The following is a 15,384-nucleotide window of genomic DNA, read 5'->3' on the forward strand; positions in this document are numbered from 1 at the left end:
ATATAACATTATCATATTCCTGAATAATTTAGATAAATGTTATATGTTTCAACAATATTTTGGTTGAAATCAATATTTTATTTAGTCGTAGACTGTAATTGATGGTTGTCCGTTATTTGTTGATGTATACTCTTTGAATTTAAAAATAACTTCATAATTTTTCTTTTCTTCTTGGCAAAAACTTGTGTGAGACGATCTCACGGATTGTATTTTGTGAGACGGATCTCTTATTTGGGTCATCCATAAAAAAATTTACTTTTTATTGTGAATATCGTTAGGGTTGACCCGTCTCACGAATAAAAATTCGTGAGACCGTCTCACAAGAGACCTACTCTTTCTTCTTTCCCCGAGTTACCTAACTAGAAAAATTCAATACTCTAAAAAAAATTTCAACAAAAAATTATTTTTCAAATTTCATAATTATTCAATTTTCAGTTATTCTAACTACAAAAATCGCAATACAAGCCTTATAATAATTGTACATAAGTAATCATCAAACATTTCAACCAATTTTTTTATTATTTCGAAAGTCCGCAACAATAGATTTTTGAGGTAAAAATTCGAAGTCCAAAATTCATATACATCATAAGTCAATATTATTACAACTCAAATAATCACAACTAAATATTCGACATGATCCTAGAGTTGTCGAATTTTTACCTCAAAGTCCCATAATTTCAGAACACACGATAGTAAACCAACCAACAGACAACGATGAAGAATGATTTATGAGAGTTGTACTATTTTTAATTTTTAAACACGAGACTGAAAATAAAAAATTAAAACTATTAATTTTTTTTAAAAAAATAAGTTGAACTTGAACCCACCCTAGTACAAGGGTGGCTCCCCCTACACACTATATTTATGTTCGAGGAAATATCAGGTTATTCTACATTATATGGGGAGTTTTTTTTTTTTAGTCATTTTAGCTAACCATTATTGGAGAAGACAAAATTATAAGAAACATATGTATGAATGAGTCTTTACGTTAATGCTTTATCTAATAAAGAAAGAAAATTTCAACCTATTTAAAGTTATCAGATATTTATATTTTATAATATAATATTTACATATATACATACTCAAAACTAAAACGAAAAATTCTACAAACTTATTCAATTTTGAAATTTGGTATGTTAACTTCTAATTTTCAGTTATTTAAAGTCCGTTACTGATGTTACATCAAAAAATATTGATATGTCACTGAAAATATTAACGTCTCATCGAAAAATATCGATACGACATAATTTTTTTTTTTTTTTTTTAGATGTCACGTCAACAGTTGAACTTAAATATTCGAAAATAAGAGTTTTTTAATAAAATTGAAAAATGGACGATTAGACCCGTGAATGGATGGGTGGAGACTAAAGAGAAGGTGGGGCATGCATACATTCGCACGCGGTTTTGACAAAGCACGACGCGGAGATTGCTTTCTACAAAGCGATTGTGGAAAATGAAACCAAAGCCTTCACGAGATTCACATTTAATTTATTCTCGGAATTTAATTTAAACCCTTTATAATATCAGTTTTGGTGTGCAAATTTGGGACAAGTTTCTTTTAATTTTATGATGATATTATTTATTTTAAGTTGTTGTATTTCAACATCGTAAAATATTTTATTGAAATCATTTTGAATTTTGCATCGAGCGATAGCTATTAAGTATAATAACTATTCACGTGCTATAATAACTATTCACGTGCTAACTATATGAGATAGATATACGACTCGACTCATTGAAATTAATATTTTTTACGTTCAAAATATTAATTTTTCTAGATCTTAAGCGAATTTTGTTTCTATTCATGCAGATAACTGTGGAAGATTTCATCCTACTTTGCGGGGCATTGCCTCCATGAAAAAAACCAAAGGTCCAGATTTATACACATATACATGGGGTCCACCAATTTCTTTAAAATCAATGGCCCAGATCCTGTGGAGACAGTGCCCCATAGGTAGTGTCGAACCTTCCGATAACTGTGATGGAAAAATCTTGAATCCGATTATATATATATATATGATAACATTATTAAGATTTAAAATATGCATGATATTGATATATTTATTATAACGAGTCAAATATAATTGAATGCATTGGATTCATAAGTTCAATAAACTAATCCTAGTTATTGTCAATAAGTCAATCGTTGTTACATTGTCTCTATGAGTGACACTAAATTTACTTAGGCTCCTAAATAAAATATAATTTAATTTAAAAAAATTCAAATTTTATGTATCCTATATACTTACTCACACACACACATGTACTGAAAAAAAAGTTCCATAAATTATTAAATAACTGAAAAAACTTTATTATGGGTAGGTCTTTAATTTGTGAGACGATCTAACGAATCTTTATCTATGAGACGGGTCAATCATACCGATATTCACAATAAAAAGTAATACTCTTGACATAAAAATAATATTTTTTCATGGATGACCCAAATAAGATATCTGTCTCACAAAACGACCCGTGAGATCGTCTCACACAAGTTTTTGTTAATTATTTACTCCCACATGTGTTTTGAAACAAATTATTAAATAACTGGAAAACCAAATTCCATAAATAAGTTTTTCATTTTATCATTATTCAATGAGTACTGTTCAATAAAATATGAAAAAATTATTGAAAGTATGCATGTTTTTAATGAACAAAGTAGATTAATTATAAAAAAAATAATACTTAATACAAATATTAAATTATGTATTTTTGACGAATAAAAATAATAATATAACTTTTTTATATTTGTTACGAAATAAATATCTAGGGTTTCAAACCAACTATTCCCTCGTGAATATATAGGTCCTGTAGACCCGTGGATAAAATCAATATCATCCGACCAATACAAGTGCATGGTAGGAAAATGTTAGGTAATTTGCAGTCCAACTTGTCTGTTTCACTTTTACAAATAAAAAATAATCACGTTTTTTCGCGGTCGTCCTCTCTACCTAATGCCAGTAGTACCAGTGAATAAATGGGGCCAATAAATAATAAAGTCATAATTTTTTTGAATAAAAAATTAATGATTCTTTATGACAAGTTGGTGAGAAGTAAGTTGGGGAAAAAAGTACTTAATAGACTAATTATAGCTAGTGTAACAACAGGTAATAAATTTCTTGGCAGGGGCTTAAACACGTTCTTAAATGAGAGATTTTATATTTTTTTCAATGAAATTATTTTCAATTAATTAATTATCTAGAATATAATCGTTCATGTTAAAGTGTAATAGTTGTCTCTATTTGATAGAGCGATCAAACCATTTCGCTTGAGCCGCTGTACGATTTAAAATATTTAAGGTGCACTATTATCATCTAGAGCTTTTGATAAAACGACAAACGTTCAGTCCTATAATTAGTATGAGAGACAAAGCTGTGAGTTTGTTCGATTCTCATTGATTCCAAGTGCTGCAATTATTGTGAGAAAGATTGTTGAAGTGCAATAATTGTCTATGTTGGATAGAGCGATTGAACCATGTCGTTTGGAATGATGTACAATTTAAAATATTTGATTAGCATCGTTATCAACTTTTATATATTTTAGTACAACGGCAAGCGATCACTCCTACAATTGGTATCGAAGAAAAGGTCATGAGTTCGAAACTCATTACTCACAAGAAGTGTAATTATTATGAGAAAGATTGTTGTGATGCAATATGTGAGAACCCGAATTTCCAGCAAAAACATTTCAGTAAGCAATGTAAAATTTCCAGCATAAGATAATATTCAGAAGCTGGTACTTTTCCAGCAGACATGTATTTTCCAGCAGCAGCAGTAGAAGAAGAACGAAAAATCAGCAGCAGCAGAAGGGCGAGAAAGAAGCAGCAGTCAGTTACTGATTCAGCTCAGACTTGTAACTGAAGCATTAACATGGAATAAAAGCTGTTAATGTCAGATTATGACCATTAATTGGAAACGTAACAGTCAGAATGTGGCCTATAAATAACACCCTCAAGTCTCTGAAATGAGTTACACAAGCTTTGAGATTATCACTTAAATTTCGAGTTAAGAAAGAGTGCCTTTGTCAAGCAGCAAAATCTAGTAGCGAGAACAGCCAAATTCCAGTAGACTTCAACCGAAACTTTAAGCAAATTACGGTAAGTGGGCTTATATATAAATAACTTGAAATCCGTTTGATAATTCTGTTTTAAAGTGTGTTTCTGTATGTTAATTCTGACATATGTTTTGAAGCACTGAAACTCCCTAGTGAACTAATGGTAGGAATATATATTCTGAACATTTTCTGAATTTTGATTCTGATTCTGGCCTCACCCCTTAGAGGAGAGAACATATAGGGGACTGATATCAGTTTAGCCATGAAATTCACTAACGTGTTCAGTGCTTACTAATTCTGATTTCTGTTCTGAAACCTGCAAAGTCTGAATTCTGATTTCTGTCATGAAATACGAGTTTCTGTATACTATTGTATTACTGTTTCTGTTGAAAACGATTTCGAAAACTGGGAGTTAATCCCGCCCCTGCTTACTGAGTGACAATCATATCACTCATCCACCAAACCTATCTCAGATAAGAGTACTGAAGAGATGTTAGAAGAAGAAGAGCATATCCAGTTCTGGGGCTGGTGAAGAAGACTGTTGTTCTCAGTTTATGTTTATTTTTATTCCGCTGCATCTGTTAAGATACTGTAATATTTGGTTTTACATTTCCGCTGTAAAACATCAGCATTCGAGTTGTAACAGACAATTGATTTATTTCGTATTATGAATAAAAGACTGGTTTATGAGATTTTGTACTTCTGAGGCTTGTTGTTTTCGAATGTAATATTGGAGAGCAACGCCGGTGTCAACCAACCCCCGTCCCGGGGCGTGACACAATAAGTGTCCATGCTGGGTAGAGCGATCGAATTATGTCTATTGGGCTACTGTACATTTTAACATATTTGAGTTGTACTATTGGCATAAACCCATAATTGAGTCATTTGTAAACTACACGCTCCAGATGTTTATTCCTGGGCGTGAGAGGGGTGTGTTAATTGTCCCACATCGGTTGGTTAAATAACCTGAGAGTTGTATATATGGGTTTGGACAATCCTCTCCCCTTGAGCTAGTTTTTGAGATTGAGTTAGGTCCAAGTTCCAATCTTAACAATTGACATAAACTATAATTTTTAGTAAAACGACAAATGTTCGGTCTTAGAGTTCTACTGGGATCTAGTCATGACAATTAATTAACAAATTACGTAGAATTGAAAAATTATCATTTAATTTTAGAGCAAAAATCTGTTGTCAAGTGACAAATTGATATACGAATTATTGTAATAGTTCAATTTACACATATCCAATTAAAAGAGAAAACATACCCTTAAACTAAATTGTTTTTAAGTTCATTTATTATTATTAAATTCAATTACATATATTTTGTTCATTGAAATAGTAAAAATAAATACTTTCGACCATAGAATCATGCAATTCAGAACAATTAGTAAGATTTTCCACACGCTGTTGTGTCGGTACTCCAGCCGTCACACACGAATGTTTTTCTCTTTTCTCAGAAGATTTTTATTTTCATGATCTACAAGTCACGAGTTCGATTCTCAGTGATGCAAGAAACTCTATTATTAGGATGAAGACTATTGAGTACAATAATTATCTCCACTGTACAGAGCAATCGAAACATGATTCTTGAGCAGTTATATGCTTAAAAGATTTAAGTTGCACATTTACCATCGATTATAACTTTGATAAAGTGATAAGCACACATCCTACAATTTTGTTGATATATGATTTATTTATTGAGTTGCAAATTAATTATCATACAATTATAATATTAAAACATATATAGAGAAAAATAATATGATTTTATTATGCATTTAGAAATATTTTTAAAATATATTATATTTGAGCATATAATTTATCTATTGCGTTATATTGTATTAACTAATAGTTAACGAAAACTCATATGAGATTGTCGCATGTGTCGCTTTCATGAAACAAATTTCTAGCCGACCCGATCAATGAATATTACTATAATTTTACGGCAAAATTAATTTTACATTATAAATATTGATCGAATCAACCCGTTCAGTCTCACATATATAAATCAATGAGTTCGTTTCACAGAAGAACTACTCATGATAGTTATAGTTTAAAACAAAAAATTATGATATTTATTTATCATAAATACAATTTTAAAATAAATATAATATTGTTAAAAAAAATAAAATATTAAAAAATTGTGTACTTTATTGAATTTAATAAAAGTAATTCAACTTAAAAAAATTTATTTTAAGTGTAAACTTGACTTTTTAGTTGAATCATTTATCGATTGAACCATTTCAAAAGTGTATATATCAATTTTCTTATTTAATCGATTTTTTGTGTACAAATTTTACTATTTAATTTTATCATAAATATAGATGACGATAATATAATTTAGATATTTTAAATTATATAACAATCTAATCGTTGTCACAGTCGTCACCATTATTATTTCCAACAAATTAATAATCGAGGTGAAAACTGCCCTCTTTGCCTGCCACTAATATTCATCATTTTCTCGATTCGTGTAATATTTTTTTACTATTATTATTAATAATAATTTTATTACAAGAATAATTATTCTCAAAAAAAAAAATTTCGACGAATTGATGGGCATGGCTGGCTGGTTTTAATGAAAGTTGAAACAAAAAGGATACGAAATATTTTATTATTGACAATTCAATATACAAAAAAAAAATCATATTTGATAATCTTGCTCACCTATCGTTTTTACGAGACAAATCTCATATTTAATCCGACCTATAAAATTATTATTTTTATGTAAAAATGTTATTTTTTATTTCAGATATATAAATCTATGAGACTATATCATAAGAAGAATTACTCTTCAAAATAATAATAAGAGAAGAAGAAATTATGCTGATCATAGAAAAAAATTAATAATATAGAATTATTAACGCGGTTTCTTGGAATATAGGATTTGATTGACTGGATAAAGATTAACGAGTCAACTCTTAAGTCCTATGTGAAATTAATGTATATATTTTATTATTTTTTTTATAAAAAAAAAATTGTGTACAGAAAAATAATCCCAAATCAACCACGTGGTGTTTTGTTTCGCCGGAAACAATCCAACTTCCCACCACTTAAAATCATCCACCACAATATTTTAGCTTTCATAGTCCCATGTTGTTTGCTGCCAATCCCATTAATTTTTTTTTTTTTTAGGTTTTTCCTTTGTGTTAATATTACATACGCATCACGACTAATATTATATAAGCAAAAACTTGTGTGACACGGTCTCACAGGTCGTATTTTGTGAGACAGATATTTAATTTGGGTCATCCATGAAAAAGTATTGATTTTTATACTACATGTATTACTTTTTTATTGTGAATATCGGTAGGATTGACTCTTCTTACAGATAAAGATTCATGAGACCGTCTAAAAAAATCTACTCTATTATATATTATTCATCAGCTCATTGTTGGAACCATGCGAATACACATATTATTGTTATTTCTAACTTCTCCTTTAAATGTGTTAATATATTAACTGCAAATGTTTTACACTTATTGTTAGAAGTAAATGTTAAAAATTAATATATTATGTTTAATTTATTCGTTAGATTTTTTTTAAAATAATAAAATCATTGTACAGAGTACAGACTTGTACCAACGTACTTTGCCAATGCTCATTGCTACTTTACGGGCTAGGTTAATTTTTTTTAGCTGCCAAGGCCACGGCCCATTATTTGCTGCCCAAGAATAAAGAGTCTCATTATTGATTAACCTCGCTTTTCTTGTGGGCCTATATTATTGCACTCGGGCTTTACACACAATTAGTTTTTGGCTAAATATAAGTTTTTGAAAAATATTTAACTCAATTAAATTTTATTTTCCTGAATATCTATGGGGAAAATAGATGCGATGTTCAAGTGTATTTGAAATACATTGTAGAGTGTTATTTTTTTTAAAAAAAAAAAAATTGTTGACCGATGTTAGATAAAAATAATGTATTTTTATATTATCTTATTAAGCGTAGCGGCTGTTATCTTTTGATGTACTTTGATTAAACATAAATTTTCAATAGTCTACAAATCACGTCAATCAGCTAAAACACAATGAGTAAGACTAGCTCATATCGAGAAAGCAAAAACAATAAAGAATCCAACACTAAAGAATCCAACACCCGATTCTTTGATAGATGTTAATTATATCATATGTTCCAGCTAACCTATTGAAAGTCGTTATTTTTCATCATTAGTTACACGAGTAGGTCTTTTGTGAGACAGTCTCATTAATCTTTATCTATGAGACTGGTCAACCTTACTGATATTCACAATAAAAAGTAATACTCTTAGCATAAAAAATAAAATTTTTCATGGATGGCCCAGAAAAAAGATTCGTCTAAAAAAATACGACTCGTAAGACTATTTCACACAAATTTTTGCTTAGTTACACAGCAAACATAATTGAAATCGTAGAATCAAGTTTTTTTTTAAAAGAATAAAACATGAATCCAATGTGTTTCTCTGTACCGCGCTTGTGTACATTATACATGCAAAACATTAATTAAATTTTATATATATAAAAAAACACTCATTAAAATTTTGTTTTTTTATAAAAAAAATAATTCCTGATTTCTTACATCATCAATCTTGTCGTTACCGCAGTTGATTAAATCTAACGGTCAGAAAAACAAAGGCAATCGAAGCCCGAGGCCTAATACAATTGATCCCCATCTTCATCTTACCCGTGTCTTCTCACCTGCTGTCCTGTCCTGCTTCGGGGTTTTTTTTCCTTTCTTCTTCTTTTTATTTTTCTCTTCATTTTTCTTATTTTTTAGGTTTTTTTCCTCGTTCATTTTGCGTGCCTTGTAAGAACCTTAATTTCTTTTTTGTTTTATCACCTTTTTTCTGCAACTTTTTTTGTGTGTCTTTCGAGTATAGACGAAGATGCATCAGCAGAGGTTGAAGCAACAGCAAGCGCTAATGCAGCAATCTCTTTATCATCCGGGTCTCCTTGCGCAGCCTCAGGTTTTTTTACCCTTTGACGTTTTCATTTATTTATTTTTTTCTGTTAAAATTTGTTGAAAGAATTGTTGGAATTTGAATTTATATGGTGTATTGTCCTCTCTTTTATCGTTCGACGGATAAATCTTTTGCCTAGCTATGCATTGAACAATCAAGTTGGGTTTTTCTGGCCATTTCAGTAGCTTCTTGTTACGTAGCTTTGGCATTTCTGGGATATAATGCAGATATATGTTAAAAGATTATAAGTTTCTTGATATACTTTTACGAATTTGTGTTGATGAATGAAATTATTAAGAAAATGGCGGCACTGGATTGTTTTGCTTGTCCACCTGCCTCAGTGGAGAAGCTGTATAAGAAAATAAGTACTTGTTAAATAGGCGAATTTTCACGATTGGGATACCGATGATTGTTTTTAAATGGTTGGTTATTCAAGACTTCAAGTGAAGCTAGTATCACTGTCTTTTACCATATCAAGATCAAAGTTGGATAATCTGATGTTAATTGCTTTGTTATAGCTAGTTGTGCTGTATTTCTCTACCGAAAATTTATTTCCTTGAAATTCCTCTTTGTTTGCGAGTGCAATCACGCAACCAGTTTCTACAGACTTGGGCATTCCTACTTTTTTTCCCATGCATAGTATACATGTAAGAGATACATTTGGATATCTGCTAGCTGTTGCTAGTTAGACGGTGGACTTTGGAAAATTTGTTGTTTAGTTCTAGTTTTTTTTAAAAAAAATGAAATTGGGGTTGAGAGAGCTTTTTGTTAGGCAAGTGTTAATATTTAATTTATGACAAGCATCTACAAATAATGGGATTGGTCACTTCTCTTTAAAGAATCTGACAAAATGGGAGCATTCAATACGTAGAAGTTGGAAAGTTTGATGAAGTTTCTGTTGATGTGGAATGAACAAGTGGGATTTTAAATCTGTTATCAATATGTGTCTTCTGCTTTTGATTTCTGTAAACCTCAATGTGTTCTACGTCTTCTTCCATACGTCTTATATTTCATTTTCAGGATTTTTAAATTTCCAGTCTGACATCCCTCATGATTTGTTTACTTTATGCAGATTGAGCCTATCTTGAGTGGAAATTTGCCCCCCGGGTTCGATTCAAGTACATGCCGTAGTGTGTGAGTTCCTAACTGAATTTTTTGAGCCCTTTGTTTTTTGTTTGTTCTTTTCCGATTTCCTTTTTCATTCCTGTCCTTGTGCTGAAGCAGTTTTCACCATGTTGAAATATTAAATTATTCCTTAGACGCTGATTGAATTATTTCGTGTCATATGATAGATACTTCAGGACTAGCAATCTCAACTATCTCAATGTACAGGATCCAATTTTTGCTGATTTATAAACCATTTTGTGATACCACATAGGTATGTTGGAAACATCCACCCACAAGTTACAGAACCACTTCTTCAAGAGGTTTTTGCTAATACTTGTCCTCTTGAAGGTTGCAAGCTCATTCGCAAAGATAAGGTGTGGTCTTATGTCTCATTGTTTAACCTCTTCACCTATTCACGTCCTTCTCTGAGAAAAAAAAGGTTTTTCTTCTATGTATTAATGCTTCCCTTACTCTCTGGACTCCTATGCTTATTCAGTTTCAGATGGACTTGTAATCCCGTTGTGGTTCTTGAATGTTTTGTTAGATATTCATGTTTGATTCAGTATGGAGATGTATAGAGGTTGTCTCAGTGTTATCCAGTAATTGCAAGTTTAGAAAAATATGCTCCAACCAAATATATACAACTCTCTGCTACTTTTATAGAGGTTGTCTCAGTGTTATCCAGTAATTGCAAGTTTAGAAAAATATGCTCCAACCAAATATATACAACTCTCTGCTACTTTTATGGTTGCCGTCAATGTTCTTATCCTTGTAATTTATCCTAACGAGTGAGTTATGCAGCTCCCAATTTTTTTTATCCTTCGTAATAGAATGAATAAACACACAAAAGTTTAGTTCCTCTTAAGGTTTGCATTTTAATTACCATTTATTCAGTGATTGAACTAATTTATGGAATAGTATTTTTCTCTCCTTTTTTTTTGTGAAGGAGATTTTATTTATTTAAGTGCTAATATTCTCATCCTAATGAGTATTTCCAACCTGTAATGCAGTCATCATATGGCTTTGTGGATTACCTTGATCGTCGATCAGCCGCCCTTGCTATTGTGACTTTGAATGGGAGGCAATTGTAAGTAGGAAGATTGGTAAATTATTTGATTTACGGTGGGTTCTTGATTATTAAATTGCAATTTCAGGTTTGGTCAACCTATTAAAGTTAACTGGGCATATGCTAGTTCGCAGAGAGAGGACACATCAAGTATGTTAATATATATCCAGAATCTTACCTTTGATCCTCTTTTTCTTCATTATTGGTGATTTTATAAAACACCAACTAGTTTGGGACTATGTGTTGGTGATTATATGCACTTGACTTTACTGTGCAGATCAATTCAATATTTTTGTCGGTGATCTTAGCCCAGAGGTTACGGATGCTACCTTGTTTGCATGTTTCTCTGTCTATCCTAGTTGTTCGTAAGTTAAATTTTGTTTGCAATTCCTTGAGATTGAGATACCCTTGCTTTCACGAGCAACTCAACAGCTGTCGTTCTATTGATGCAGAGATGCAAGGGTCATGTGGGATCAGAAGACTGGTCGCTCAAGGGGCTTCGGATTTGTTTCTTTTCGTAATCAGCAGGTCTGAGTGGATTTTTTTTTGGTCTTCTGTTTGTGCATTATTCATCAATTGATCATTCTGTATCTTGTGCGACTTCCAGGACGCTCAAAGTTCAATAAATGACTTGAATGGTGGGTATGCTTTGTTTCGTCGTTCCTTTTTTGTATCTGATTCTCTTTTGTGGAATTTTTTATTTTTATTTTTTAAATTTATTTACCAGTTTTTTGGGCCATAAATTTTATGCATAGTACCAGTGGTTTTTTCAATTTCACGCTAAAAGATATAATAAAATAATTGTTATCTAATGATTAAAAAGATAATTTGTCTCCAAGGAATTTTTGCATCTGTATTGGACCTCAGGGGTCCTTGTTTCTAACCTAATGTTGATTGCTTCATGCAATAATTATGTCTTGTTAGTACGTTCATGAAAAGTTAGTCTGAATTTTATTTACTGATGGTGTATGACTGGCAGAGTGGAATTTTGAATTTCCCCCCTTATTGAGAAAGCATTAAGAAGTGGGTGTAGATGGTGTGACAGTGGATTGAACTTCTGAAGTTATGATGACGTGGCTGTATGATAGGATTTTTTTACAAGATTCACCGTGTTAGATCTATTAAGCCCTTGCCGCTTTTTGTAAATGGTTTGTGAAGAATCACAAACAACATATTTGATATCCTCTGGTTCGCTCAGAAAAAGTACCTTTTTGGTGAACCAGATTGGTTTGTGTTGATGATTTTGTTAGAACTCTATATGGTATGAGTTGTAGTTGATATTTAGTTCTAAAGCAATACTTTTCTCCTTGAAATTGCAGGGAAGTGGCTTGGAAGTAGACAAATCCGCTGCAACTGGGCCACAAAAGGTGCTGGTCTGGGTGATGACCAGCAGAGTTCCGATTTAAAAACCATCGTGGAACTAACAAATGGAACATCAGGTTAGTTATCCACAATAAATCGCTTCTATAGATCTGGTTCTGAAAGTTAGTTACTGTTTCAACGATATTCTGATTCAATATATGTTGTAGAACTAACGACTGGATCGGTTGGTTATTCACCAGATATATCGTTTTGGTAAATCTCGTTTCGAATTTAGTGATAGTTGTCAATGAATGAACAGGCACTTAGCTTTAACAATGCAGGAGCCTCAGTTGCTAGATGTTTTATAGTTTTGATTTGATTTTGAGGAGGAGGATATGAGTTTTGCCTTGGGTTTATCCATATTTTTTGTTGTTGTATTCTTTTTTCCTCATGATTTATTCTGCAGAAGATGGTCAAGAAAAGAGTTATGAAGATACTCCAGAAAATAATCCACAGTATACCACTGTATATGTTGGCAATCTTGCTCCTGAAGTAAGTATATATTTAAGCTAATCTAATATTATTTGAAAAAAGTTCTTCTCTTCTTATGGAATGCCACCATTGCAATCTGGCCTCTGTTGTTAAATGAAGTGATGGTTCGCTAATGTTTACTCGATAGGGTGAACTAAGAACTGCATCAGCTATTTAAGTATCACACGTATGGTAACTAGATAATTTTTTTATCTGTAAAAAATAAGAACCGCAACTGGTTCAGTTTTGGTCATATGTAAACACACTGAATCATAATCATCTCAAGGAGACTAGGGCAACCTCGAGGTTGTGATATTGTGCAATCCTCTGTTTTGTTTAGAAAAGTTTCCATTTTCCATGTTTTGTCAACTGTTCCGTCTAGAAATTCAATGTATCATACCTACCTACTCTCTGAACTTTGATCAATTATGAAAGTTATGTGTAATTGTTTTACGTATATAACGATTCATTTAATTTTCATTCATTGGTTTTGTTTCCCTGCTGATGCTGTGGTGATTTATTCATTTCTCTTGTTTTAGGAGTTGTAGACAAAAATATTTTCTGTTCATATCGCTGACAACACTTATTGCAGGTGACCTCTGTTGATCTACACCGTCATTTCCATGCACTCGGAGTTGGAGCAATTGAGGATATCCGTGTTCAAAGAGACAAAGGTTTTGGCTTCATTAGATATAGTAGTCATGCTGAAGCAGCTCGCGCTATCCAAATGGGAAATGCTCGAATCCTCTTTGGCAAACCGATAAAGGTACACACATTCATTATTTAGGTCCATTGGTATATCTGTGTTCATAAACATGTCATTCAACTTTCAAAGCTCCGATAGGTATTAATCGAGACAAAACTTTCCATTTTTGGTTAATATTTTTCTGGAAAAAGGCTCAAATTAAAGATAATAAATACATATTATAATATTGCTGCAGTGCTCATGGGGCAGTAAGCCTACTCCTCCAGGAACCATTTCTACCTCCCTACCTCCTCCAGCTGCAACCCATATGCCAGGATTTACGGTTGCCGATCTGGCTGCCTATGAGCGGCAACTTGCTTTGAGTAAAATGATGGGTGGTGCACAAGCTCTGATGCATCCACAGGGTCAGCGACTTGCCGCTGCCACTCAGCCAATATATGACACCATGTATTCGAGCATCGGCACATCCCAACAACCCATGTTCTATCAGTAGCGATGGTAATCTGAAGTGTTGCTCTTCGAATGGCATGCAGGAATTTAAGTTAACAAGTTGATGCTGTTTTCTCTCCGTTCGAAACTACTGTTCACACTGCATATTGTCATCATTTTAAGCGCGTCAATAAATGATTGTAGCTTTGTTGTATCAATATTGCTCGAGAGATTTTGGATTTTATTGTTTGATTACACCATCAGTGTCTGTATATCGTCACTGTTGGATAATATTAAGTGTGCTAGAGTTGATCGAGGGTCACAAATTAACTCGAACCGAACAGCGGTCGGTAATCCTGGTAACTGGGTCTACGGTTCCATCGATCAGAACTGTATGGCCGGTTCTTGAATCGATCCATTGTTTTTGAACCGGCATTATACCCGATTAGATTATACTATATAGTACATTTATTTGTACATATATATTTATTCATATATTAAAGAAATGTTTATATAGATATTTAATCTGTTTTTTGTTGAACTATTTAATCCAGCATACCAAACGCTGTGTAAGTTGAATAATGGGAGTTAGATAGAATAAAGAAAATTATTATAGAGGTGATTTTATTTTTGTGGAATAAAAATGTTGAGGCAAACTATTCTAATAATTTTTTTGTTCTATGATGCTTAATTTGTTAAGTTTTAAATTTATTATTTTTTTTATTGTTCTTTTAAGAATTTGATAAATATATAATTTAATCTAAATAATTCAAAATTGAAAAAATATAATTATATGTGGTTAGACAAAACCTTGTGTGAGATGGTCTCACGAATCGTGTTTGTGAGACGGATATTTTATTTGGGTTACCCATGAAAAAGTATTACTTTTTATGCTAAGAATATTATTTTTTATTGTGAATATGGGTAAGGTTGACCCGTCTTACATATTATGATCCGTGAGACAATCTCACATGAGACTCACTCATGTGGTTATCAGATATTCAAGTAAGATATGAACGATCTTCCAACGAGTATGAGAAAGATGATAAAAATTGAATATCTGCTGAAGATGATGATATTGATAGAAATTTATATAACGAGGGCGATAACAGATTATATGAAATCCTATTATTGCCAACCCTAGTTATATCACGACCCATGGAAACGGCTCTGAACATGTGGCTGTGGTTAGGTCTATACGAGGTGGTTGATATACCTAGAAATAAGTTTGACACTTCAAATATTTATGTCAATGCA

General features: G+C 31.9%; 1 protein-coding gene across 2 annotated transcripts; it reads left to right on the forward strand.

Annotated features, from left to right (window-relative positions):
- Window positions 1-8,705: 8,705 nt before the first annotated feature.
- LOC140839668 (oligouridylate-binding protein 1-like) lies at window positions 8,706-14,196 on the forward strand. Of its 2 annotated transcripts, none has more exons than XM_073206537.1 (12): window positions 8,706-8,992; window positions 10,059-10,120; window positions 10,365-10,467; window positions 11,104-11,180; window positions 11,248-11,309; window positions 11,437-11,524; window positions 11,612-11,687; window positions 11,767-11,797; window positions 12,479-12,598; window positions 12,931-13,013; window positions 13,585-13,758; window positions 13,934-14,196. In XM_073206537.1, the coding sequence occupies exons 1-12, from the start codon at window positions 8,912-8,914 to the stop codon at window positions 14,189-14,191; spliced, it is 1,215 nt and encodes a 404-aa protein (XP_073062638.1). In that variant the 5' UTR covers window positions 8,706-8,911; the 3' UTR covers window positions 14,192-14,196. The 2 variants fall into 2 exon arrangements, with proteins under 2 accessions (XP_073062638.1, XP_073062637.1); XM_073206536.1 differs by having other exon boundaries at window positions 8,708-8,992; window positions 12,928-13,013.
- Window positions 14,197-15,384: the final 1,188 nt, after the last annotated feature.

Source organism: Primulina eburnea, chromosome 8, assembly GCF_022965805.1.
Source record: "Primulina eburnea isolate SZY01 chromosome 8, ASM2296580v1, whole genome shotgun sequence".
Classification (NCBI taxonomy): domain Eukaryota; kingdom Viridiplantae; phylum Streptophyta; class Magnoliopsida; order Lamiales; family Gesneriaceae; genus Primulina; species Primulina eburnea.

Coding starts and splice junctions, on each gene's coding strand:
- LOC140839668 (XM_073206536.1), top strand. CDS start 8,912: ATGCATCAGCAGAGGTTGAAGCAACAGCAAGCGCTAATGCAGCAATCT. Junction 11,181..11,247: donor ACTTTGAATGGGAGGCAATT/GTAAGTAGGAAG, acceptor TTGCAATTTCAG/GTTTGGTCAACCTATTAAAG. Junction 12,599..12,927: donor ACTAACAAATGGAACATCAG/GTTAGTTATCCA, acceptor TTTATTCTGCAG/AAGATGGTCAAGAAAAGAGT.